The sequence below is a fragment of the Pterocles gutturalis genome, unplaced genomic scaffold (genome assembly GCF_000699245.1).
Source record: "Pterocles gutturalis isolate BGI_N339 unplaced genomic scaffold, ASM69924v1 scaffold41130, whole genome shotgun sequence".
Classification (NCBI taxonomy): Eukaryota; Metazoa; Chordata; class Aves; order Pterocliformes; family Pteroclidae; genus Pterocles; species Pterocles gutturalis.
The window spans coordinates 2,517-30,317 of NW_010147312.1; the positions used below are offsets into that span (position 1 = coordinate 2,517).

At 38.8% G+C, this 27,801-nt stretch overlaps 2 protein-coding genes across 2 annotated transcripts; one reads left to right on the forward strand and one right to left on the reverse strand.

Moving 5' to 3' along the window:
- Positions 1 to 677: 677 nt before the first annotated feature.
- Positions 678 to 8,188, forward strand: CSGALNACT2 (chondroitin sulfate N-acetylgalactosaminyltransferase 2; the record flags this gene model as incomplete). The annotated part of the gene is made up of 6 exons (XM_010086004.1): positions 678 to 894; positions 1,430 to 1,531; positions 3,238 to 3,416; positions 5,005 to 5,099; positions 6,559 to 6,640; positions 7,815 to 8,188. Coding segments are annotated over 6 exons (968 nt in total), but the record flags the coding sequence as incomplete, so codon positions are not given.
- A 14,049-nt stretch (positions 8,189 to 22,237) lies between these two features.
- LOC104470897 (ras-GEF domain-containing family member 1A) lies at positions 22,238 to 26,671 on the reverse strand (the record flags this gene model as incomplete). Its single annotated transcript, XM_010086005.1, has 6 exons — positions 22,238 to 22,470; positions 23,470 to 23,542; positions 23,784 to 23,907; positions 25,411 to 25,602; positions 26,253 to 26,332; positions 26,569 to 26,671. Coding segments are annotated over 6 exons (597 nt in total), but the record flags the coding sequence as incomplete, so codon positions are not given.
- Between the last annotated feature and the right edge of the window lie 1,130 nt (positions 26,672 to 27,801).

Consider the following 27,801-nt stretch of genomic DNA (forward strand, 5'->3'; position numbering starts at 1 on the left):
TGTGCCTAGTCCTTAGAGGACCATGGCTACAGTTAAACACCATTGTCTTTGTTTTTTGGTGCTTTAGAAAACACTGCAGCTAGTGGTCAGCAGTGAAAACAATTTTCAAGCATTCCAATATTATCACACAATTTTATTTTTTTTTAGATACCACATTTCAGATTTTGCAGGCTTTGTCACATGAGTTAATGTGTCATTTGTTCTGCCTGTGGCTTGTGTTGTGTTGATTGCTGGCCAGATGATCTCAGCTTTTACTGTGGACTAGCTCAGGGTAAGATCCTTACTGAAGGGCTTAAGAGCAGGCAATATTAGATTTCAGCCATCATTTTCCATAGCAAATAGTTGAATTCCCTTTTTGTTGGGAAGACCCATCTCTAATTCTGCCTGAGATGTTGATGAAGGACCATAAAACCTGTTGTGGTCTCTAAGAAGCCGGGGAGGCTGTAGTTCTGTTTGGGATTGTTTCTCAAATCTGGTCTGAGAGGATAGGAGGGTGATTGTGATTGGTGATGGTTTGATTTTTTTTGTTTGTTTGTTCCTAGGAAAACCCAGAAGCTTTGTCCCCAGAGCTTGTCTTTTTTTTCCACCTCTTTATAGATCTTAGGAAAAAAGTGTTTCTGAAATACAGTTGCTGGGATCTTTGACTTTACAAATTACTTGTGTGGCTTATTCTTCAGGTTACTATCGTACAGAAAGAGATAAGGGGACACAGTATGAGCTGTTTTATAAGAAGATGGATGGCATGGAATACAGGCATGTCACCTTGTTCCGACCTTTTGGACCCCTCATGAAAGTGAAGAGTGAAACGGTCGATATTTCTAGATCAATCATTAACATTATTGTCCCTCTTGCTGGAAGAACTGAGGCATTTGCACAATTTATGCAAAACTTTAGGTAGGTGCATGAGATTATATAGTGAACTATATTGCTGATTTTCAGTAATTTGTTTCCTTTTCAAAATGAATTTATTTTCTGGTGGGTTTGCAGCAGAACTAATGATTCCAACATTGTGTTGCAACTGCCTTGGGATGTCTGTAGTTCTATTGTATAGACAAAACTTTTCTTCTAAAAGGATTTAAGAGATTCTCAAGTTGCACCAAAAGCCCTTTTAGACCAAATGCCAGGGTCGTTGTGAACCTGGACACAGATGATCTTGAACATCATTTTTGTATTTACATCAGCTTTTGAGCTCCTATTGGTAAAATAAGGTGTTGGAATGAGACATACATTATTGGAACCGTCTGATTCAAATGGGAAAGATGGGGAAAGAAGAGGGAAAACATCTTTCCTTGTTTCCTTTAGAAGCTAGTTGAAGTCTGACCAGAAGATGTAAATCTGCTGATACCTCTAAATGCAATAGCTTTTAAGTACCTGAAGCTTCTTTGTGTTGCAAGTAATTATTAATATCAGCTTATCTTTGTGCTTACAGGGATGTGTGTATTCATCAGGATAAGCGTGTTCACCTCACAGTGGTGTATTTTGGACAGGATGGCCTATCAGAAGTAAAAAGCATCCTAGAATCCGTAGCTAGGTAAGTGTGTCGATCCAGTGTCAGTCAATGCAAACAATATTGATTGGCATTTAAATTTTTTTTAAAAATAATCTAATAATAAAAATAATAAGTTTATAGTCCATTACAGGTTAATAGGAAAAATAAGCTTTATTTATAGTACTTTATTTTTTGGTTAGCATTTTACAGCCTAAGTTGCAGACATCTCTTGAAGACTACTGAAAGCCAAGTCATAGGCCAAAAAAGACTTAAGAGCAGTGGCTTTAAGGTTTCTGTCTGACAGTCCAAAAAACAGCAGGGGTGAGTTTTGCTGTGAATATTCAGTCAAGCTGACAGATTGGTCAGAATGAAAGTTCTTTGGAACTGGGAAGGACATTTCAATAGGTCCGTCTCTGGAGAATCCATTTTATGTAATGATAAGGAAATGTAGTCAAAGTAGGCTGACAGGCTGATGAGTTCAAGTTAAGCTTTGCCCTCTGACCTCTAGGTACTAGGTAATTGGTCCCATACTTAACCCTTTGCTATAAAACAACTTTAAGTGCTGTTTCATTGTGGCTGTCTCAGTAAATAGCGTTAAAGTAGTATGGATGTAAAATTCCCAAATGTTGCCCTTTTTTGCCTCGGAGGTATGGGACAGGTAATAGCATCTGTAACACTGTAGCTAAGGGGCTCCTCCTTGGGCAGAGCTCTTGTTCTCATCCTGAGTTGAGCGCCTGTTATCCTTGTTAGCCAAGAATAAGCTGGGCTCTCACGTAATCCCTGTCTCGCAACACTGGCCAAGGCTCTGCTTGATGAAGTGTATTAGACATAGGCTGTTGTGTCGCTGGCTTACAATGTGATGGTCACTTGGCCTGGTGTGCACAGACATCTTCTAGGAAGGGAGGAGCACTGCTGCCTTCCTCCCGCAGAGCCTCCCTGCCACCTTGCTTGCCAAGAGCCGGCCATCTCTGCTTTTGAGGCCTCTGTGATGCCTGCCGTGCTCCCTGTGAGATGTCTTCTTCTTACGGCATTGAGTCAGATGCAGTGCTGCAAACTCACTGGGCATTTATCTTGTTCTTTATCTCCTTAGTGGTGCTACTGTTGAGTATCTTCACTCTGTTCTCTGCAAGCACTGCCTTCTGAAGTGTCTCCAAAGTAGACACTTTGCTTGAAGATGTTCACAGGGTGTTTTTCCAATCTCCCTTTGCTGCTCCTTCCCTCTTCTGTGATGAGTACAGGCGTGTGTGCTACTGGTATGAAATAGTGAGGAGCAAACTGTCCAGGTTGTGGTGGCGTCACGACACAGATGGCCTTTTGCCTCATGAGTTTGGTAGTGCCAGGACTCTGGCTTTCCGCTTGCCCTCCGTTCTGACATAGTGAAGACAGAGATATTGCTCAGGACTTCTTCTCAGGACAGAGATATTGGGGACAAATTTTAGATGGCATTGTAGCTTCAGAGAACACTTCAATTCATGTAAGTTGCCAAAAGGCCTTTTTAATCTGTCTGAATGATTAAATGCGAAGTGAAGTTATGAAGTAAGACTGAGGTCCATGTTTTTACAGTGTCTAAACTTTGATGCTTAAAATAGACAACTAAGTGGAACAGATATTTTTTCTCATCCTGATGATATAACTGTTTTTTTAAAAATTTCTGGAATAAAATTACTGTAAAATGCTGAAAAAGTATAAATGGTCCCTTCTGCCCCCCACACGGATTTATTTTGGATTTGGCCTTGTTTTTTTTCTAGAGAAACTAACTTCCACAATTACACACTTGTCTCTCTGAATGAGGAATTTAACCGTGGCCGAGGACTTGACATGGGCGCCAGAGCCTGGGAAAAGGGCGAGGTCCTGATGTTCTTCTGTGATGTTGATGTTTATTTCACAGCTGAGTTCCTCAACAGTTGTCGCTTAAATGCTGAGCCTGGTATGTTCTTTTAGAGTTGCTGTAACCAAGTCTTGTTGTCTTGTTTGGCTTAAGCTGACCTCTGTTGAGCATATAGAAAATGAACTTGAATGGTGGAGCTTATTCAATACCGTGCACCTAGGAAAATGAAAAATACTCTGTGCACAAAAGACAATTGTATTTAGACTGAGAAGTAACTTTTGCCTTTGTGTGGCATGTTTTAAGAATATGTGGTCTTTTTTGTACAGTAAGCACAATTTTCACATGTTCTTAAGATCTGTCTGTCTAAAATAAAGCTGGACTGTTTAATCGCTTTAACAATTAGACTGCATGTAAATATGTATAACAAAACTCAATGTAGCACTTACGGTGGAAGGTTATTTTTGTTGTACTGAAATCCTTAACAAGTCTGGCTTCTGTCTTACACTTGTATGGCCAGGACACACCACATATGAATGGTTTTCAGTAGAGCTACACAATGTGCTCCTTTACAGAGACTAAGCTAATGTTCCACATTTACATCCCAAGTTCTGAAAATTTCTGACCATTTTTCTCAAGTTTTTATGAAGCTCGCTTGTTCTACAAGCTTATGCCAAGAAGGATAAGGCTTTCTTGAGTTAACAAGCATGCTAGTTAAGACCTTCTTCTGTCAAATATTTGTTTGGATTCTTTTTTTAATGCTTACTGTTATTCCAGATTTGTTGCAGCCAGAAACCATTTTCTCCAAACGTCAATTTGGAATGAATAGATACTTTTTCTTCACATAATAAACAGGCAAGAAAATCTGCTATAAGCCTGATATTTGGATTCAATTTCTTGATTTTTTTTTTCCGTTTATGTCTGTCTCTGCACTTCATGAAACAAGTTGTATAAATAATTGGAAGAACTTTGGAAAGGATCATCTTGTGAGCTTTCACAAGGAAAGGAGTTGAAAGACTGCTTGACAATTCATACTGACAGTTTGTCACATTTGCTTTAAGTGAAATCTGAAAATGCTTCTCACACATTCAGAGTATGTGCCCAAATCAGAGTACTGAGCATTCTCCTGGGCTGTCATCGATATCTGTGCAGCACTGGCAATGCAAGAGATCCTTGAAAAATATTTATCTGGCTTCTGTATAGGCAGAGAATTGGTGTCACAGCATAATCAGGATACTCATGGTGCTTAGTGCCCTTGCAGGACATCCTGGATGTACACACTTTTAACTGCTTGTGGAAAGAGACAAGCTCATAAAACTCAAGCTATGCAAGGTGTTATTTGTACATTTTTTAGCTTTACTGCATACCATCATTGCAGGGATTTTTCACTGTCATCTAATGTGATATTGTGATATATATATATATAATAATGTGTATTTAAGTATGTATAACTATATATACCTATAATGTATAAATGTGTACATATATATTTTTTTTAATCCTATGAGCTCTTTACCCGCTAGATGTAATGGGCTATCTACATGGGAAATCCTCGCAGTTGGACTTTATATTTATTTGTTTTCACTAGATGTCTAAGAGCTAATATTTTACATAAAGAGAATATTTCTGGTTTCCTCTTGCCTTCAGAAAGTATGCCCACAGTGAGTAACAATTACCTTTTAACTTCCAGGGAAAAAGGTTTTTTATCCTGTGGTATTCAGCCTTTATAATCCTGCTATTGTTTATGCCAACCAAGATATACCACCCCCTGTGGAGCAACAATTGGTAAGCAGCGTGATTTACTCCGGATAGAATTGCTTGTGCTTTGTATTAAAACAAAATTAAGTGTAGCTTAAAAGTCTGTTTGGGATATCTTGTGACCTTTGTCAGTCTGTATCTAAACACTTTTCTCTATTATGGACACAGCACTTGTAAGAGAAGCTTACCAAGCAGTACAAAACTTGTTCTTAGATAAACTTGGAGTTCTACTTAGATTAGAAAAAAAAATAATAATGTGCTATTGTTCTGTTAATCAAATGAAGTTGTTAGTTTTGATCTATTGCTTAATTCTGGCTTGGAAAACCAGTATTTTAGGAGGATAGTGACATAACATGGTAGTAACTTTTGCCTTACGTTCCAGCAAACAAAGCAGTCGTGAAAGGAAAAAAAATCTTATTAACGGTGCTTGATAAGCTTCTTTCAGAATTGACTACCTTTGCTAACTACCAAATCGTAGTTGCAGGAAGTGTGACATGTAACTCGAGGGGGGCTAATATGTTTTAGTCATTGCTTTTTTTTTTTTTTTTTTGCTGTGGACAGCTGTACTCTGTGCGGATTGTTTCTTTACCTTTGCCACCCAACATCTGACAGAACCATTGGCTGTTACACTGCTAATTTCATCTTGCTTTTGAAATGAGAAACACTGCTTCTAGGGAAGCTTGTAGTCACAATAATAAACAAACCCTAGAAATATTCAAGAGAATACGTTTAAGGGTAATTTGGGGCTCAGCAGAAGGAAGTAGGTGCTCTGTTTCTGGGTCTTTGTTGGCTGAAGATGGAATGGCCAGGGTCAATGTCCAGCCTGGCTCCTTTTCAAGAGACTGCCTAATGAAATTGGGTTTCGCAGCTGGGACTGCTGAGGTAGGCAGGTTTGGAGGAGAGAAAGGAGAGTGCAATACAGCTTTACTAAAAGAAAAGAAAAAAAAACATAACAATCCTCACACCCTGTGTTGTTTACAAGGATCCTGAGGGCAGCTTTTGCATATGGCCTCAGGTGGTCACAGCTGAGAGAGGAGCGAGCTCCTGCCTGACAACTCTGCTGTTTACTTTTTTGAATCCAGCAACTCTATGGTTGCCGATTTAAGTCACAAAACTTACTTTACTTGTCATATCAGAACAAGAAGAGACAAATCTGGCCTTAGAAACCAGGTAGGACTTGGAGTTTCGGGAACAGATGATTTGGCAATAGACTACCAAAAGTTTACTGCTTGGTCTGAGCAGATATATAGAAAATAGATATGGTGTGGCAGATTCCAGTGAGAATAAGTATTTGGAATCAGATGGCAAAGGGTGAAGGTAATTAGGAAGCCCACGTCAGTACATGACACAGTAACACTGAAGTGTTACATGCTGTATCTGGCATTGAGCAAATTATTGGAAGAGTTTAGCTTTCTACAAAACGAAGTACAATATATCTCCTTCAGTGTATTGTGCATTTCAAAATGATATTGTTTTAAAATTGCAGGTACACAAGAAAGATTCTGGTTTCTGGCGGGATTTTGGCTTTGGGATGACTTGTCAATATCGGACAGACTTTCTGACTGTTGGTAAGATGCAACTGTAAAAAAAAAAAATTGTGTTTAAAAATTGATTCTTTTATCTAACAAGAAGAGAGTAATGCATTTATTTCTTTTATTATTTTCCTAAGCCCAGCTGTCAGACTTGCTTGACAAGTTTGACCAATGAGATAAATTAGTTTTTCTAGATTTTGATTTCCCATCTGATGAGTGTTTGTTAAAAGTCACAATATTTTTTGGTAATATTTCACTCTAGAACCTCTAAAAATCTTTCATTTTTTTTTGTACTTTGTGGCTTTCTGAAGCAAATTAATCAAGTTTAAGAAACACATAGCATAGACAAGCATAGACAAGAAGCATTCAAATTCAATCTTTTAAATAACCTTAAGTAGTTGAATGTAGGTGTTCGAGGCTTTAGAAATATGCTTTGGCACCCCCGTGTGGCATGCTGTTAACATTGCAAACAGCTTTGTGTGCTGGTTTTTTTTTTTTTGTGGTTTTTTAATTTGGAAGACAGTCTTAAGACAGTCTGCCAGAAGGTGTAATAATATAGCCCTATGTGCTGTATAATGGCTTGAATGCAGGCTGATTTCTAATAGCAGACATATTGCCATGTGTATGGTATATGCTAAACGAAGATTTCATAATTCTAGTGTTTTGAAATTGTGCATGAGTTTGGGTAGATTTTCACTATGGTCCTGGAAAGGCAAGAGAACTTAAAATAGTGAACAGGTTCCTTTCCTTAACCCAGTCTTTTGAGTTGTGACCTATGGACTAATTTGCTGGCATTTTTAGAGAGGGCTTTTCATATGGTGCATGACTGCTTCATTTTCCATCTGCTAAAATCCATTATGATTGCTGACAATAACCCAAAAGCATAGCCAGTGAGGTTTGCCTACAGTTTTCTGCAGCTGTCACATGGGATGTCATGCATAATGCGATTTGGAGACACCACTCTAAGAGACTTTCTGAAGTCAGCAGTGCATGATCTGTGTCCTGAGCAGTTACCACTGCCAAGGATGTGGTATGCTTGAAGCTCTTCTCCCTCAATGTGGCATGCTTTGGCAGGGAGAAAAGTTAATTGCTCCAGAATTTCTGGTATGTTGTACCAGGTTTGGTAATACATTACACAAGGAGTGTTGCTCCCTTTGCCCTACATCTAGCTTGTGTATCAAAATAACATTTTCTGATATTGTTTTTGTAGGGGGTTTTGACTTGGAAGTGAAAGGCTGGGGCGGTGAGGATGTTCACCTTTACAGAAAGTACTTGCATGGTGACCTTATTGTGATCAGGACACCAGTCCCTGGTCTCTTTCACCTCTGGCATGAGAAACATTGTGCAGATGAACTCACTCTGGAGCAATATCGCATGTGTATCCAGTCCAAAGCCATGAATGAGGCCTCTCACTCGCACCTCGGGATGCTGGTCTTCAGGGAGGAGATCGAGACCCACCTCCGTAAGCAGGCTTACAGGACTAACAGCGAAGCAGCGGGTTAAATGTCACCCCTGTGACATTTGATGACTTCAAATTCACAATGAACCAGCATCATTTTATAGCCTTAATTCAGCTTAAAAATGCAGTGCCTCTCTTTTTCAGTGAAGAAGAGTTTTGAGGCTTTTTGGTTCTTGTATTTGTTTTCTGAATAATTCTTTGACTGATACAGTATTACCTACGTATCTTGCAAGTTCAAGCACCTCAAATAAACTGGAAAGCATATGTAGTTCAAGGAAAGTGTCTTCAGTATTGATTGAAAAAAATCAGTGAAATGTACACCACCACTTTTCCACATGGTACATTTCAATTCTTATATTTGCATTATTTTAAGAATTAAATGAAATAATCTTTTGTGTTGTCTGGAATATTTTCAATCTGTATGGCTCACTGCACTGTGACTTTAGAAGGATACTATGCTTACACTCCATGGTAGAAACAAGAGAAATGTTGGAAAAAGAATCTCACTGTGAAAAGGTACATGAGATGTGCTGACTGGTACACCAGATGTTCAGGTTGCTGATTTCACGGCAAGGTTTGGTGCAACATTTTCTGTATTAACAGACATTCATGTGGTTTAATATAGAATAATTCATGTGTAGGTGGGGGGATTGAAAATCTTTTTAAGTGGAATTTTAGAGCATATGATGTAATTTCACACTGCAAAAGAGCCACCACCTTTTTATCTCTCTGATGGATCAGACAAGTTGGGGATGTTCCAGTTACATGTTTCTGTGTCTGGTCTTTTCCCACAGTAGATGCCACATAGCAGAATCCCTTCTGTAAACTGAGCTATGCTATTAAACCCGTTTGTTTAACAATTTTTGGCCCCACTCCTCCTTATTCAAAGGCCCTTCACATATATCTCATCCTTCAAGTTGAGGAACCATCTTTTTGTTCCCATATAAATTTATTAGAGGCCCATTTGCTATTATGCCAATATTGTCCTTTTGCTTTATTTTCTCTTTTGGGCATTTTCCTGTCATATTTTCAGAAGGCAGTCATATACTCTTAGGTGTTTCAGCAACTGGAAAAGCAAGTGCTATACAGTCTTCCTTAGAACAATGCTCTCTGTTTCACTGATTATCCTAGTAGCCTTATTGTTCACTTTTTCAGTTTGAAGGGGTTTTAGGGTTTTGGGATTTTTTTCTGTTTGGCTTTTTTTTGGTTGGTTTTTTTGAGCATGCATAACCAGAACTATGCTGTGGTCTCATTAGTGCCTTGTACAACGGCACTACTTCTTCGCTGCTTCCCTTTTGGATATTTTGGGATGCATAAACAGTTTAAATGCAGGCAGGTCATTTTTCTCCATGTTGTCTTATACGCTACCATACGTCACACCTCATTTTTAATACATTTGTTTATAGAATGAATGCTGAGAATGCTAATTCAGTGGTTAAACCATTTATATTATCTCCACTGAATTTAGAAATTAGTTGAAAACCCTTCTCAAACCAGGTAATTAAGATTTGTTTATGAATTCAGTTTGCTTCAAGAATTCTGAAGGCAACTAAAGATTTAAATGGTTGATTTCTGAATGGCAGATATGCTGTGCAAATAGTTCTGGACACTGATCCTTTTTATATGTACATAAAATTTGCCTTTATGTAACTTATTGTGGAGAACACTGTACTGTATTGTACGTAGAGTGAAGAGAATGCATTGCAAGACTTGTTGCAATTGATGTTCTCAGTATAATAAATGGAATTTCTGCATTTTAGAAGTTGTTTAATCTGTTTCCTTGAAATTAGTTTTTACAATAATATTTTACAAGGCGGGTGATGCACCAGATTCAAGTAATAATATTTGCAGTGAGAAATTCAACCAGCTCATTTTTGCATCTGAAGGGAATAGCTACACAGACCAGATACGAAAGCGCAGCCTTAGTTCCCCAGACTTAAACTTATAGCAGATGTTATCTTCCTTTAAGATCTTGGAGGTTCCGAACAACAATGATAAGGTACCAGTGAGGAAAAGATTAAATACGCAGGCATGATAAGTTGGGGTAAGGATATAAGTGGGACCGTCTACTGAGATTCCAGCCCTTAACATTTCAGCTGCTACTGCTGTCCTGGCTTCCTGCACAAGAATGTCCATCAAAGATGCCCCTCACTGACATCACCACTGCTTGGCATGCACTGCAATGGGTACTGAGGTAGCACAGAGGTGTTCAGCATTGCTGCAGCTCAGCTCTTATCACTCAGTATTACCCTAGAAGGATCCAGTTGTCCTTGTTTACATGTTTTGGAAACACAGCAGACTGCTGATGATGCTGATAGCCAGATATCTTACCTTCTGTTATTTTCCACTGGGTGGTTGTGCTTGTCAGCAATGGCGAGGAAGGAAACAGTGTCAACTGTCTGCATCTGTGCAGTCAAAAAGCCATTTAGGGTGTCAATGCCTGAAGGCAATGAAGGAAGTCTGGAGCTGAATGGAGTCAACAGGAACTACTTGTGAATTCTTTTTTTTTCCATTTGTCATCCCAAGATGTGGAAGTGAATGCATTGGAGTTAAAAGGAAGTCAGAACTCTTAGAAATAGTTAATGTCAGGGTTGGGTATTGATGCAAGTAATCCAAACGACTGATTATTTGAGGATTCTTGTACTTTCAGGGGCCCTTGTAGGCCTGGTCTTTCTCTTGCCCTTAGTTCAGCTCCCTGCTAGAAGTGCCTGGGTAAGTACATGTTGCTATGGCACACAGAAACTGGGCGGCCCCTTAGGACCATAGGCAACCATCACCTGTTGCGTTTGTTACAAAACCCAGTAAAGGTGGTATGAGCTGTGAGCTGTGTTATGTCAATGCGAGGTACTTGCAACGCAATGGTATCAACAAGAACAAGAGTAATTTTAAGCACGGAATCTCCTTGGATGCATTTTGCTCCTGCATGGTACTGGATTCGGTACACACGCCTTGCAATGTGCCTCTGCAGGGAACATGGTTTTACTGCTAACAATCAATCTGTAGAACATTGACAGCAGGAGATTACTTGGTTCTAATACTGCTTTATAGGTTGTGGAGTAGCTTATTAGCAACTTAGACATTGAAAATTAAATCAGTTGCTTAAATTAAACACGATTTAAAATTTGCACTTCCAGGGAATTATTACTCATCATGTATCATTTATGCTCCCTAATGACTTATTGTTTTACCTACCCATTTGCCTCTAAATTATTATATAATTAGATTAATAATCAAAAATAACTACCTTAACCTTGCAGCTTTTAATTAAATCTTAAAATGTGGAGGGTACTATTTACTTTAAAAAAAGATATCTAAAATTCTTACTTTAGATGATTGTCCCTCAATGAATTAATAGGTGTTTCTTTCAAAATAAGATGCAATGTCTTCCTGTAAGCAAGGCTCTCACTGAACTGAGTTAACTAATGAATATTACATGGATGGATTATTTTGTCTCTTTGAACAGGGATTGCCCAGAAGAGGGCAGGATCCTTTATATATCCCTAGTAATCCCAAAACAGATAGAGAAAAGGTTGAGACCTATGAATTGCAGAGAGAATTATTCTATTCCATGTACTGCTCTGAAAGTTATTCAGATTTATACAAATATATCATAAGATCACCACATGGCGACTGCTTTCCTGGTCCTGTTCTGCTTTTCAACATTGTTTGGGAGTTTTTCTGGCAAAAAGTCCTCTGGAAGTGCTTCACTTTTTCTTGCTCCTCCACTGTAGTCTCAGGGAAAGGAATGGCTAGAGCCCATTTCAGGACTCAAATTTTGCAGTTATCAATTACTGCTGCATTACTCCAAGCTAACTGATCAAGTGTCTTCTCTTCTGTGTGACTGTGGATGACAGTGACACTTGAATTGTGCTCCTGAGCAGTGAGCGCAAAGCTAAGTCACTGACCAGCATTGGTCAGAAAAATGTATGAGCCTGGAGAGCAGTTTGTTCTCCCCAAGTCCTTAGCATACCTAAAAGAAGTTACATGTGCTGTGTAATTATTTCCCAAAAACTTGTATGTCTCTCTTCATCTCTTTAAATCTCACATCATGTTTCTTGTACTATGTTTCATCTCTCCATGTGCTACCTTCCTTATTAACATAGTCTTCTGTTTTCTTTAGTGTGGCTCCTTGCTTATTTCTTCCAACTCTGTGCCTTAGAGCCTTCAGCCTTCTATAAGCTCCTTTCCTGGCTCTTCAGTGATGTGGGAGTTGTTGGGGGTCCCAGCCGGCTGAGCTGTGGTGGGGCTGAGTGGTGACGCCTGGCACAGGAAAGCCCCGCAGCCAGACTTTGCGAGAGGGATGGGAGCTGCCAGGCAGAGCAGCAACTGCTCTCTGCCCTTCACCAGCTCTGAGAAGTGGCTTTAAACAACAAAGGGCTCCGTTTATGAATGCTGTACTGCAGATTAGGCTTTTTTCTTATTTCTGTATTTGTCATAATATTTTATGCTGATGTAAAGTAAACTGGTACGGCAACGTGAAGTTCATGGCAAAGAGCTGTAATTTCAGCCCGTTGCCCATACCCAGCATTTGATTGCACACCATTGCTCCTACTCTGTAACAGAACTGGAACAGAAACACTAGGATATGCCTTTATTATAAAGTGAGTTAAGTGATTTCAGTTACCCCAGTGTACTGAGCTTCGGATTGTATTGTAGAGTAGCCATGCTGTGATACGAGCGCACGTGTTTGTATACAGCTGTGTAGCTGTTCTGCTGTTACTTCTGCGAGCAGCAGTACATACAGCACAGGTTTGCTCTTTCCCAGTAAAACATGTAACTCTTCCTTGATGGTGTTTCCTAACCACATCCAAGAAAGGGAGGAAATTAGACATGTATCAAATATGAAAAATCTCTCGCTTGAATAATAAAATCTATTCTGCATGTTGCTTTAGGCATAAATCTGGCTAAATGGCTGGAAAATGTTAGCCAAGTGTCTAGTCTCAAGCTCGTAACTGCCAGTGGGGGACTGCAGAGAGAACATTATTATTACCGTGTGCATCTACAGCCACATGCTGCACCTCGGGTAGCAGCCCCTGCAAAGAGTGCAGCGGCTGGCCCAGGCACCAGGAACCGGGCAGCTGAAGGCTGATAACACGGCATTGCTGTCCTCCCCATGGCTGGGAAGCTCCCAGCGGCTGGTGCGTGCTGTGGGAGCTGCTGGCTGCCCAGCCTTCTCCTTGGGAGCTTTGGTCTGGGTTTGCTCTCTACTTCAGAAACAGACATGGAATTGAGTTACTTGAGGGAGAAGTTACACCCCAGCGGTGTCTCTGTCCACAGAACAATTTCAGTAACTTAATTATTAATATCTCAGTGTTGATACTGAGCTCACGTTATTGCTGGTCACCTCCAGCCTGATCTGGCAAAGCCCATCAGCTCGAAGGGCCGAGGCCTTCGGTTGGGGCCTCAGGCAATGTCTGGAGTGAGGAGGAACAGGAGGGTTTTGGTTGGTGCTCATGGTCTTTGTCAGTCATTGTGACTCCGACCTGCATGGCACCAGGGGGGTCAGACACGGCTGTTTGCCACGCACGGGCTGTGGCTGGCTCAGCAGACGTCTGCTCTTGGCTTTCCCACGGCGGGCTCTGCCTGGAGAGGGAGAATGAGACCTACGCTGTTGGGCTTGGGCTGCCCGCCACTGGGGCACTGCAAACATAAATGAAAATATTCTGCTTTGGAGGCAGAACCAGCTGGCTGCCTGCAGCCAGAGCTCAGGTTACGTGTCCGTTGTTGGGCTGGGCTGTGCTTTGACAGATGCTGTTTATATAACACACCATTTCTCTTTTTTTTAAGCTGTGTTCCAAGTGTAAAAAGCCAGCTGTGTTTTCCTGGAGGAGTCACTGCATTTTAGTGTTAGAGTAGTAAATATAACAACAATTGTTTAATAGGAACATGCTCCACTGAATTGAGAAGTAATTTTTTTTATTATTATTTTTAGCTGTTGTATGCTATGGGCATTAATTGTAACTTTTTCCAAGGAACTTGCAGTCTGTGGAGGGAAGGGGAAGTGTTCTTGATTAAAGTAAGTCAAAATTAGATTAGTTTAAGGCACAGGTTTATGTTAGACCCTTTACAGGAATTAATTCAAGTTGTGCTTTTGAATTTGCAAACTTTAATTTGTTTAAAAACATGTCATTCAATGGGACTAGTAGATACTGTTTTGGAGAATCAGACAGTACAGATGAAAGAGTGGAAGAAGTATAGGGAAATACTTTGTTCTGGGTCCACTGCATCCAGAATAAAATATTTAGTGGCTTCTTTATTAATTTCATAAAAGCTCGTGACCCTTTGGAATTTGAGATACACACACCTGTGAAACACTTATTAAAACTTATTTGTAAACTGGTTAGGTTGTGCTGCTGAATGTTCAGCACCAGTCAGTATTTAAGACTGGGGAATTGCTAAGTGGTGGGTAAGCCCTGACTGCTTGTGTCTGAATGCAGACACGTATTTAAATCGCAGGCTTTAGTGCATGACAGAATATGAACTTTAGAATAAAATTAAACCGCTTTTTGCTTTTTCAGATCTGTGAGTAAAAGGGAAAGAAAAAGATAGCCTTTAACATGACAGTTCAGCACAAATGTAGTAACTGGTTGACTACAGCAGCACTGTAAGGTTAAAGCTTTCTGTGTGGCCAAGGGGGTCTCAGCTTTTGTTTGTCTGAGGTGCGCTTGCTGTGTGCAGGACCCCGAACTGCATCTTAAAGGGATCAGTCACTTGAATTTTACTCAGCTGTGAAGCAAGATGAGGAACGTGGGGATATGGCTACCACTGAGCAGTGTGTGTCCTGCTGACCTGTGCTTTTATTGCTGTAGTATCAGTTTTTTGTAATCCCCTATGCTGGCCTACTCTGCAGGATCAAGACTGCTGGATGTTTTAAACTTTAGCATCATGATTGCCTTTTGCCTCATGTGAATTTGTATCCACGGGGAGACCGTCCCCACACCTCCTGAGGAAGGTGCAGAGCAGTGCTGTCTGCTGATGCCAGGCCATGCCAGAAAGGAGCTGGTTTTGGCCTGCCCCGACCCCGCTGTGAGGGGCTGCCCCTGCCCCAGATGTTGCATTTGCAGTAATGACAACAGCTGTGTGCTTAATGAGGGCCTTGCAGAGTAATTGGCTCCTCTCATTTGGTACCTGAAGCTGGCAGAAAAAGGTTCTTCCAGTTCTTTCCCCAGCAGCGTGATCTCTCTCCTTCTGGGTTAGAATAAGGTAGATGTTTTATTGATTTTTCTGGGTTATACTACTCTGAGATTACAGCAAAAAGGGAATGGCTTCTGTCTTTTTAACGGGAGAGCTTGTGTGCTTCTGCAAAGGATATGTTGTGCTGGGTTTGAGGAATTGGTGGTGTAGCTGTGTGGGATCTGTGGGGCAGTACCATGCATCAAAAGCACTTATGAACTGAAGGTAGAATGTTAAATTCTACATTTAAATCTAAATGTTTGCATGAGGTTGGATTAAAATGCAGCCTTGTTTTGGTTAGTTTAGTCCTGTTCTGGGATAAGTGAAGTAAGTCCCTCTAAACTTGAAGTGCCTAGATAGGAATTTGTGGTAATTTCACTGGTTTATTTGAAGTGCTGTAAATTTGTATGTAGTGTGGTGAGGTTTTTTTACAAGGAGCAGTTTTAACCCCAACGGTTTCAGGGTTGCCTTACAGCTCTAGGACTTGTATGTACCGCATGACTTGGGTCTCTTGACCCGGTCCCCTAAACTTTCATTTGACTGCTCTAAATCCCTTTTGCTGATGCAAGTTAACTTAGTTAAAAGCTTTATTGTTTTCTTCCATAGGTAAATGCTTTGCAGTCTGTACTTGAATTGCATGTAAAAGAGGTTAGACCATTTCTGGCATTTGCAATTCCAGTGGCTTACCAAACTCTTTTTAAGATAATTTTGTGTTTATCATTGTGGTGGTGTCTGATCTGAAAAATTTCAGCAACTTTTTTTTTTTTTTTGCAATTGCTTTGGCATTTGTGTGGCCATAGGGGCGCACACGCTCTTTGCTAGCACCTAAGTGTTCTCATACTTCTAAAAATGCTCCTTTTAAAAAAAATATGTATGTGATATATATATCTGGAGTAAAATAAAATTTAATGTACAGGTTATATCACAGTTTTCACAGATATGGTGTATGACCTGGCTGGCTCCTGTTGAAGGTGATGGCAAGCGTGCCTGGGCAGCACAGTCACAGTTGTGAAACAAATGGAGTTTCTCTTGGGAGGAGCAGCGGTGTGCATTTGTGCAGTGTGATGAACGTGGAGCTGACAGGAGGTGAAGCTGTTCAGAGCTGTGGAAACATGAGCTAACGGCACAGCGGTGGCTCCGGCCCTGGGAAAGCCTGAGCTCTTGCATAGATTTCCTGCAGCCTTATGCAAGTTTAGGTGGCTTCTCTCTGACTTTGCTACAAGCCATGGGGAAAATGATCATATTAAAGGGATAGTTTGTAGAAAAACAAAAAAACACCAAAGCCTTTGAGATTGCTTGGTGCTGAGGTATGCTCTGGAGAGGAGCTTAGAGATAGATCAAAGCTCAGGCTACTCTCAGCGTACAAGTTGCACATTTTCCTGGGCTGTCCAGTTACCAGGGAGCAGCTGGGGTTATGTTCTGGCCTGCAAATGCATTCCCTGTACAGTAGTTGTTGCAATTTTTTGGGGGTTGCTTTTAAAAACTTGTTGCAGTGACTGTTTGCAGAGACTGTTGCAGTGACTTTTTGGCTGTGGGGTTCTTGTGAAATTCTTCTTGGGATGCTTGGATGCTGTGAAATTTCTGAGAAGTGAAGTGAGATAAGGGGTGTATAGGAAAAAAATTTGATTTGCTTGGATTTGTTGATTTACTCATTACTTGTTTGGATTCCATGTTTTTGAAAGGGTTTAGGAGTGATTTTTTTCAAAGTGAGTTCCTCAGCACCGAGCTATAATGTCCACAGACATGACTAGTTCAGTGTTTCATTAAATTCTGCTGGTGCCTAGACTTTAATCAAATACATAATTTACAGCTATGCTTGCTGAGTCTGTTCTGCTGCAATTGATGATGTGTGACACTTCCCTTCTCTATTTTAAGAGATATTTGGTGAGGTGGGGTGTTGTTAGTAACATCTTACTTGAATTGAATGTAAACAACTGGCTGTTGTCTAAATACTTAAAATGAAACTTTCAATGGCAATACTGATGGAGAGCAAGATTCTTTGAATTTAATATACTACAGAATCAGAAGGGGCCTCAATGTGCTCAGGTGACAGTGATTAAAAAGATGTTAAGTACTTTTCTGTGTGATGAGATTCTGTTGGATCTCACTGGACTTCTGCCTCCAAACAGAATTATATTGATTTTAAGACATGTGCTTAATCTGAAAAAGATAAGATTAGACATACTGGAAGCAAATTTTGACTAAATTTAAAGTTTTTTCTTTCCTGATCTAGATCAGGTGGGGATATTTGAATCTGGTACTTTGGTTTGTGTTCACTTTCAGCTTTCAATCTTGTAAAATGGTCTTCCTACCTTGCATTGAGGTGGGGTTGTTAACTGGAATCCTCTGCATGGTATCAGCCCTGGGTTTGGGAGTTTTTATTTGTCTGGGTTTTTTGTGTTGTTGTTTTTGGATGGTGTTTTGTGGGTTTTTTTGTCTGTTTGGTGTGTGTTTTTTTTTTTTTTTTCTTCTTCTGGTAGGTCCTACTAATAGTTTCAAGTAACTGTACTGATTTTGCCAAACACTGTTTCTTACAGAACCTTTTATACAGGAGTGCTTTTTATTATTATTAGTTGTTAGAAGTATAAATGTTCTTAATATCATAAGGTATGCATCTTAGTAGATCACATACTGTATTCATTGGCTTAGTATTTTTAAATTAATGTTGCATTTCTTGATGGTTTGAAACTCTTCCTCATCACACCTCTTGAGAGGAAGGCAGAGTATCTGTCTTAACACTGTATCAGCACTCCCCACATGATATAGAAATGGATTGCTTTTTAATATTTCATTATGAAAATAAACTAATATCCCAAAGTTCTTTTGCAGCAATCAACTGCATCCATTTTCTGTGCAAATGTTACAGAAATGGTTACACTTTAGATTGTACCTCCAAATTACTGCAGAAATACATCCCTAAATGTTGTTTCTCTTTCTTCCAAAGCCCAAGGCCCACCTTGGGGAGCGATAAAGGAAGGAAAATATCTGTAGTGTCAGGGAACCTATGTCAGAGGCCTGTAGAGATGCGCCAGAACCTCAAAGTATCTTTCTCTCAGTTATCTCTCTCTGCCTTTCCAGGGACAAACATAGAAGGAATAATTTGAAAGCAACTATTGCTAATATTTGCATGCTCACTGGTCTGGAAAATTCCTCAATAGGATGCACTAAGAGTTTAGGATAAAGTCTCTCTGCAATTTTTTTTTTTTTTTTTTTAATTCTAAGTATCTCACTGTTCACACAGCCCTATTTAATGGCTGCAGAAAGCCGTAAGACAAAACTGTGCTTCCATACAGTTTGCAGCCTTCTCTGATTAGTTGGGAAGCTGGGGTTGCCCTGATAGAATTATATGTTGCAGACTGAAGAGGGAAGATTTGTCTGCATGTCCTCAGAAGAATTACTGATTTCCCTCCGAAAGATGTGCTGGTATCAGTTGTCAACTGACTCATGAAATTAATTTTGCTACATGAGTTGTTTGCTGAAATAAAGCTGTTTCTTGGGAACTATTAACTTGATAAATCAAGTTGCTGCTAATGTAACTAAAGATATTTTACTGGCATTGAGTTACTGCCTCATACTGCGTTGTGCTCTAATGGCAGTAAAGTGCCTGGAAAGCAATTTTATTGTTTACTCTTATGGCTGTGTAAATAGCTAATTTATCCTAATGACTGCATGGAACATAATTGGAAGTGAGTTTTCAAGGATGTAATATGCATATTAATTATGAGTGTGAACTGGCCACCACGAAGAGTCTTGTCTGCTTGCTCCTCTTAATGCTGGTAAATGTCATTATCTTTTCTAATGAGCTGTGATGACTGAAAGTAGTACTGTTCTACTCTGGGAGTCTGTTGTGGATGTCTCATTACCAAAGCAATTTCCCCAGAGAGTTTTCAACAAATTAAAAATGCTCGTGGGGTCTCCAGAGTTCCTGCACTTGCAAGATCTAACACTTTTTAAGGCTCCTATCCCTGGGAAAGGAGGTAGCGTGGGTAGCATTGGGGCAGTGTATTAGGAAAGCTGGATTCCCCTCGCTGCTCTGTGCTCATCTAGGCCCTGTGTGACCTTGGAGAAATGGCCTTGCTTATGTAAAGTACGGCATGAAAAAGGGTAGTGGTTGCAACCAAAGGTCCTGGAGTGTTGAAATGTCAACAGAATCTTGCTACAGGAAACCCTGCAGTGTGCTGCAGCCAGCAAATGTTTCTCTGCTTTTCTGTTAAAAGTATGAATATGTGGGAGGAAAAGATTAAATTGAACTCCTCGGACATACAACATGTTTTTTTTGCACAGTGGAACTGTTAATCACTTCCACTGAGAGAATGAAAATATTCCATAGCAGAGACACTGTATCAAATCCGTACAATAGTGTTACAGAGAACACGTTAGAAGTGGCAGCATATTGTTGGCTTGGTGTTGCTCTTGCCTTTGTTGGAAGAGATTTCATCCTGTATCTTTATAAGTCTGAACTTAAATTTAAGTAACCAGTTGGTTCTTTGTGACTATATTGCCTTCCACAGTTAGTTCACCTCATTCAGCTGCTGGTTTCTGGCTTGATCAGTTTGCAAGGGAAAAGTAAACATAGAAAAAGTTACGCCTGGTTGAAGCAAGTTTTTTTTTTATTAATGCAAGCACATCCAGTCAAACACGGAATATCCTGCTTTATGGTACAGCTTTATATTTAGCATTTCAGCTCAGAATAGCAAAACACAGTATTTAAGGAATGTATCAAACTGAGAGAGGAAAAATAAAAAGGAACCAATGTGGATACTACATTGATTTCAAGTATATACTAGGACTGATTGACCAGTGAAGTACACATTCATGTGAAAGCTTTTTAATACATATACAGAAAGTCTTCTAAAATTGCATTTCAAATATATATTTTTTTTCTTAAATTTTAAGCATCCCTTTTAAATTTCAATTACATAAAGCTGATATACAATCCCTCTTATAGTGTCTGACAATGTTGCTAGCTAGAACATCTCTGAAAGTGCAAAACACTGTAATAATACAGTATAAATATTCTTACTTTAATCCAGGGCTGAAGGTCAGTACTTCAGCACAGGAAAAATAGCAGCAGATCATAAGAAATATCCCTTCCCCTTTTCTGGGCTGTTCTTGTTAACAGTTAGTACTCTACTTCTTCCTTCTTCATGACATAACTTGCTTTTGTTTCTTTTTTGATGCCAATGCTATGGGAGTAGCAAGATGTTAATTTAACTCCCTTCCCTACCCCAGCTTACTCTTCTAATTTTAAATATTTGTCAAGGAGGGAGTGGAACAGGGAGAGAAGGAAGGCTCTTTAATTTTTCACCATACTACAGGGCCAATACAGCAAATAATTTCTACTAAGTGATTGCAGAAACAATGGCACTGCTCTTTGTTGTAGGCACTCAGTAAAAAGAGTCTATTGGACTGGAATAAAGCAGACCCTCAGTCCAGCAAGTCTTGCCCCTTCTTCAACAGAAGGCAGAATAAGATAAAACCCATCTACTTAGAGTTGATAATTTTTAAAGAAACTTGTGCAGAGGTCCTCTGTGAGGCTCTATGAGGGAGGCTGCAACCACTGTCAACTCTATCAGGCCTTGCCTTAAATAAAAATCGCAAATTGTCTGGCTCAAGTCATTACCTTTAGAAATATCCATCCCTCAAGCCTTAAGAGAACAATTACTGTAAAGGACAGTAGATATTAATGAATAATAATTTGTTCATTAAAAAAAATAGTTTTCAATGGATCTATTTTTTTTCTTAATTCAAAGATGACATGAGAAGTTAAGTCCTGAACTGCATATTTTTTCCTCAAAATGAATACCTTAAATCTTAGGCTTATCAGGTGCTCGTTTGGATAGCCAAATTAGCTGTAAACTCAAGGTTAAGAGGAGAAATTAGAAATGGTAAGCATGAGCGGTTTTAGACATCATCCCTAATTTTGGTATTGACCTGGTTCCAAAGGTTTGACCAATTTCTATGGTATTTTCCCTTTATATTTCAATGGGTTCTGGACCAATTGATCACAGCTTGTAAAATACTAGAAGAAGCCTATATCGTAAGTCAGTCTTTGCTTTAGTTGTAAGTGCAGACTATAATTTTCAGATGAAACAAGGGAATTAAATGCCCAGTTCAGTGTTGATGAACTCTTAAGCTTCTTTGGAAATTTTAGCCTTAACCTCAAATTGAACATCTGAGTTTAATTCTGTCTCCCTAGCTCATGTATGATTTTTATTTTCCAAAAACTATTTTTTAAAAAAACCATATTGAGCCTGTTTTGCAGAGATAATCTAGGTTAGACATCCTTCTCTTAAACCAAACAAAAAAAATCCCTGATTTTTAAAAAGGAAAACAGAAACTATTCTGACAGCCACAATTTAAAGGATAGTTCCCCGAAGTATTAAAACTTAGACATATGTGCATCTTCACACATGCACGCACACATACACACAAATGCGCATCCCCCAGCAGTTACCCCATCTTACCTCTTTAAATCATGTAACAAAAATATGTTTGCTGCACCATCAATGTTATAGGCAGGTATACTCTACTTCATGTGCCATATTCTCCACTTTATGTAAAAAGTACATCATAGCTGGTTTTGAGTCATCCATATTTTTATTTTCTTTACTTCCAGTCCGGCATAATAGAAGGTACACTAAACAATATCAGTACCTTGTAAGGCACTATTTTCTGATGTAGGAGGGGAACATGCTTACAGCAGATGTCTAAGGCCTTGACTCTACAAACACTTACTGACAGATGTGAACGGTATCGCCAATTTGAAGGAGAACTTTCACTTCAAGGCTGGAGAAACATGTTGAGTGTTCTGTAGGATACTGGTCCAGTGGAGTATTTAACCTGAACACTGGCTTTATTTGGGATGTGTGTTTTAATTTTTATTTATTTTGGTGGAAGTAATAAAAAAATAAAAATTTGGATGCTGATAGAATAAGATCTCCCCAGGGATACCATCTCCCATGATACATTTCATCTCTGAGAACAGGGCCCTGCCCTTATATTTAAAATAAAAAAACAAAACCCTTCACTTAAGTGCCTTAAGGTTGACATGTGAAATATTTACCACATTTTATTTCATAAAAGTTACTGTATATACAAAAGAGACCTCAGCCAGTGAGGTCTGTCTTAGCTCAGTCCATGTCTTTCAGGTTGTAAAAACACGTCCATTTGATGTGCTTCAAAGTCTGCAGATCAGATCCAAAAATCTCAGGCTCTGTTAAGTAGAGTTGTCCTAGAAGAAGAAGTAGTAAAAAAAAAAATTCTCTTTTTCTACCACGACAAAAAGTTTTACAGTTTTGGTAAAGGTTGGCAATAGATCTATCTTGCATTATTTGCTGGAATACATCTGTGAATTCCAGTAAAGACGCTGACGTTAAATTAAATGAAAATTTAATTTTCATATTACTTCAAGCCCTTACGATGCGCTTAGGCAAATAACACACATTGTTCTGTCATCCTAAACTTCTGCTTGCTAAACAGCATTGGATTTAATGCAAGGTATGTTGCATGGGTGTCATAAGTGAAAAGCTTATGCAGACTTCCTAAGAAACATGGAGATAGTGGGAAACAGTGTCTCATCCAGGACAACACAAAGTGCAGCTCAGGACATATCGACTTCATTCATTCATCTGGTACAGATATATCAAATCTAAATATTTAACATGATTTACAAAGGTTTATATCTCCCTTTCTGCCTTGGCCTCATTATTAGAAGAAATCTCATCTAAATTAACTGATCTCGCATCATGTATATGGAAGAAGTGCTTCCCCCTCTCAAAGAGGGAGGAGTTGTCATTGAGACTTTCTCCCTTAAGAGTAGGCTGAAAATTACAGTACTTGTATAAAATTTAATCCTTTTGTAAGATTTGGAAGTGCATAGGTATGATAAATGATAGCACTTTCTTCCTATCTTTAAAAATTTTTTCCCCTGAGAAAAGCATGTCTGAAAACCGCTACATATGTAGATTCTTTTACTGTATTTGATAGCCTAAACACAGCATATTCTCTTTCATAGTCCCAGCAGTGATCTTGCAACCTGAAATGATCTGGCTAGAAAAGCTGTATCAAAATCCAAGCCCTATTGAATTTCTTCAGATCTGAATTCTGAAGAAAAAATAATATGTGGGCCAAAATAGTCTTAATTTAGGTATGCAAATAGGAGGGAGGAAACTGATAATCACATGCCTGTGTAGGTCTACAAAAAGACTCATGTTCTGAGGAAGCTTCATACCTGAGTGTTTTCCAGCTGTCTTTTTCCATGTGATTTTCTGGACCTTCACTTTCAAAGGATGCAATGAACAGAGCTAGTAAATAAAATAACAAAAATCAGATACATGGGTTCTTTAACTGAAAAAAAAAGAAGTTACAACATAGCAGGTGTGACTTAGCAGACTTCATAATGAAGTTTAATCTCATCAGAAGCCAATGCAGAAGTGATAATACATACTTATCATTTTTTTGCATGTTAATTTTTTTCACCTGCATATGCTGTCTGCATTTTACCAAGTAGGAAGACTTTCTGTAATGTTCAATAAAGGATTTTACCTTCTTCACTATAAATAGGTGCTGTGAGTAGATAGCTCTGGATCTTCTTGTCTTTTTCAAAAGGGCACTCAACCTGCTTCCATGTTAGGAAATCATGAATCTGTCTTGAAATTTCCCAGAATTTCTGCATGAGGTAATGAAAATAATATTATTAAAATCATATTTGTTTTCTTTCAAATATTAGTTCGTTTCCATTTCAGAGCCCCTCAGCCTTGTTCTTATTCATGCTGCTTCTCTTATTATCACTTACGCGGTCTTGTTCATTGTTAACCTTTCTTCTTACTACTCCCTTCATCTACCCTCTTGCTCCTAGTTCCTCATCTGTTGTTAGCCTCTCAAGAGTATCCCTGCTAACTGCCTGGTCTTTTGCATTCAAACTTTTAAATCATCAACGTTTTCTTCATATATGATAAAGAGCTATTGGCCTGTTTTATGTGTCCTATCTCTAAATTAGCCTGCAAGTGGAACTGGTCAGTAAATGTTTTTATTTACTTGCTTTACTTTTTACATTTCCAACCTTCAACTTAAATGAACTATGACATATCTGATCTCTTTCACAAAGCACTTTTTAAGTTTAAGAAATAATCAAAATAACATACAGAAACTAGCTATCCTTTCCTTCCTAGGTTTTTAATAAATGCATAATTACTTGGGATTTGGCTTGTATTCTGTGTGTCCCCATCCCCCTACACAGCCTTAATAATGGCAAAAAACTTCTAAAGTACTTTTTACAGGCTGTGGTCTTTTGGACATGTATGTTTATTAGTCAGGGAGAGAATCCTGAAGCTGTAGAAGCTCCCTTGAAGACCTGCTAAATACCATTTGCTGGTTGTCTGTAGTGTTTATAGCTAGGTAAAATGATGAGGTTAAATCAGATAATGTTGATGGTGTAGAATGAAGTTACCTATTACAACTTGATCAGATCCTTTCCATTCTGTATTGCCTTCCGCTTCCCCCAATCCCTTTTGAACATCAGCAGGGCTGAGGAGTGTCAAACTTTTGTCTGCCATTATACATGGTATACTAAAATTATTTCATTTATTGATTTCAAGTTCTTTATTTTAAATGTTCTATGAGTACAAGGTTCCTTGAAGATATTTCCCTTTCCAGGTAGCTAATATTAGACTATTCCTGCATTACTTAAGTAATTTTTAATGCTGAGAGGTTTGGCTTCTGAAGTTCTTATTTTCTTCTCAATCTTTTCATGCATCAGTTTTGATAACAAATTAATGTTACTCCAATCAGTTCTGCTTATGTGAATATTATGTTTTGCAGTGTATCTGTCCCATTTCATGTAAAACTAACAAAAAATAATCTCTACTTCAGTACATTTTAAAACTAATCTTTTAACTGAAGGCAATTACATTCCAGCAGTTTTATGGATTCTCTTCTGTATATGCAATTGTGGATCTGCTGGATATGTAATATAAACACGGCAACTGCAAGTGCTAGCTTTCACAGAAATTTGGTGAAATAATTTCCCCTGGATAATGATGTTGCTTTATGTCTAGATCACAGCAATGCTGAACAAGTTGGTAATATAATGAGCTAGAAGTTCAAAAGTGGCAAATGTTTGTAATGTATAATGTTAACTGGCATGACAGTTTCTATAACAGCAAAGTCCTACCTTGAAGTTTATCTGCCCATTGGGCAAGCGGTTCGTATGTATTTTGTGCAGAAAGTAGATATCTTTAATAAACAGGTTGAAAACTGGGATGACTATTTTCTCTCGATTGCTGTTGGCAGTCTGAGATCGCTGTGCTGCTCCTTGCAGGGCTGTGCGGTAATTACAAAAGTTGCTGGATGGATCCATGTGATGCTGTGTTTATGGGAGGGGGAAAAGGCAGTCAAGTAATACATGTTTCCTAAACATAAAAAGCTTTGATCTAACCATCAGAGTTCATTATTTATGAATTCATCATGCCCCTTTTTAAACTTTAATGTATCTTACACAGATCACGTCTGGATTCAGGTTTTTCTAATTTCTGTCTTGTTTGAAAGAAGGGTTCTGTACTGACTTTACATCTATGCTTTGCTTCAGTGATTATTGGGAGACTGAAAGGAAATTCTAAATGACTATTGGAAAAAAAGAGAATTCTAACTTGCTGTCACCAACCTTTGTCTGATGACGATTTCAATGAAGTTTCATTTTCATTCAGATCTCCACTAGATGGAGTACTCCAATTAGTTTTAAGGGTAGCAAAATGGCATTCACTTGAGTGAAAACTACCTTGATGTTAAATTGGAAAATATATGCTAGGGAGAAATGACCTAAAGAAAACTTGCATGCACTTCTCTTTGCAGGCAAGTAGGGAGTTTGAAATTCAGGAAGTGCTCTCTCTAATGCTTATATGCTGGTGACCACTGACAGAGGTGCCTCTGTGACCTCTGACTTAGTAATTCCACAAGCAGAGGTTTGCATGAAACTATTTGGTGGATTTCTATATAAAGTCTAAACTTTATACATACCTCTAAAACATCAAATTTGGCTGTTTTGACCTTAGACCAAGTTTTCTTTAGCCGTGCCACGGGACTCAAGTTCATGCCAGCTAAATGGAGAGAGAAGAGACAAAGAAAGAAACAACCAAGTTGAAAAAAACCACAGGACAAACATAAATTGTAACTAACCCACCCACACGTTAATCTGTCCCTGGTACGTACTGCCTGTGTAGAAGTGTGTGTGCTGATGTATGTGGTCAGCCAAGTCAGGGCAAGTATGAGCATAGTCTTGCTAGTCAGGTTGTAAAATGGAGTGCCTTTTGCCGTCTGTGTTAAGGATACTCACAGATAATAGCCATCATTGAATTGAAGTTTCCAATATTGAAGCATTCTCTTGCCACATCAATGAAAAATTCCACCATTCTTGTACGCTGCTTTTTCTTTACAACCTGAAAAAAACAAGATCTGTTAAGAGGGAAGGGAGTGGCTTGGATTTTGGATGTGATGTTCAGTCAAAGGCATTATAACAGGTTGATTGAATAGACATTTCAAGACTTTATCCATCTAAATCTTATGATGGTATATGCCTGAGGGTATTTTGTTAAGATTAAGTTTTAATAAAATAGCTGAAGTATTTGGGGCTGCTATCAATTATTTGTCCAGTTGTGGTAGAGTGTACATTTTTGTTTATACATAAAGTTCAATGCCTTAAGGAATCTTGTATAAACAAGCTGGACACTTCCAGCAATTTCCTGTTACTGGAAAAGGGACATAACATGAAGCTGCTATCAGAAAGAATATATGCAAAAAATATAAACCTCTGAAGAAGGGGGAAAGCAGTGACTTAAGATCGGGGCATGTAACCTGAATGGGAGAGAGAACAATTGTCACGTCCTGATTTCATCATTTTACTGTGTATACTCGTAAATGACCTCTTGAGAGTTGGTAGTGATGATGATCAAACTCCTGCTCATGCAAACATGTAAAGGATCTAGCAAGTGATGCTGAACATCTGCGTTGCAGATTCTTTTAGAAATGGCAAAGCAAAATTAATATACAGGGCTGTTTCCAAAAGCCATCAATCTTTCTCTTTTTTTTTTTTTTAATTTTTATTTTTTAAAGTTGGTATTATTGCTTAGATTACATTCATTTATCAATATCTTTCCTGTATTTAGATATAGAAGTTCAGTCTGGTTTATTAAAAAATGGCTGAGTGGTAACTGCAGACTACTTCAGCAGGGAATTTCAGTTTCTGTGCCTTATCGAAAGAAAACAGTTCTGTAGTCAGTGGCTTGGCTTAGCCCTTGGTATGCTAAAACCTTTTGTTTGACTGGTTTACTAAATGTGTTGGCTATACCAGCCAGCTCTGGAAGATGTCTTGATGTGTCTTTGTAATAAATTTCTGTGAGAGCAGGAAATCTTAAGAGAGTAGGATCAATATATCAGACTTTGGGAAGCTACAGTAGGTATCTGTATTTCCACAGAAGAGCTACTGACCAAGCAGGAATAGAGAGAAAATTTCCCATTTGCTAGAATTGGTGCATGTTAATAGGAATCTAAAAAGACAGAGAATACCAGC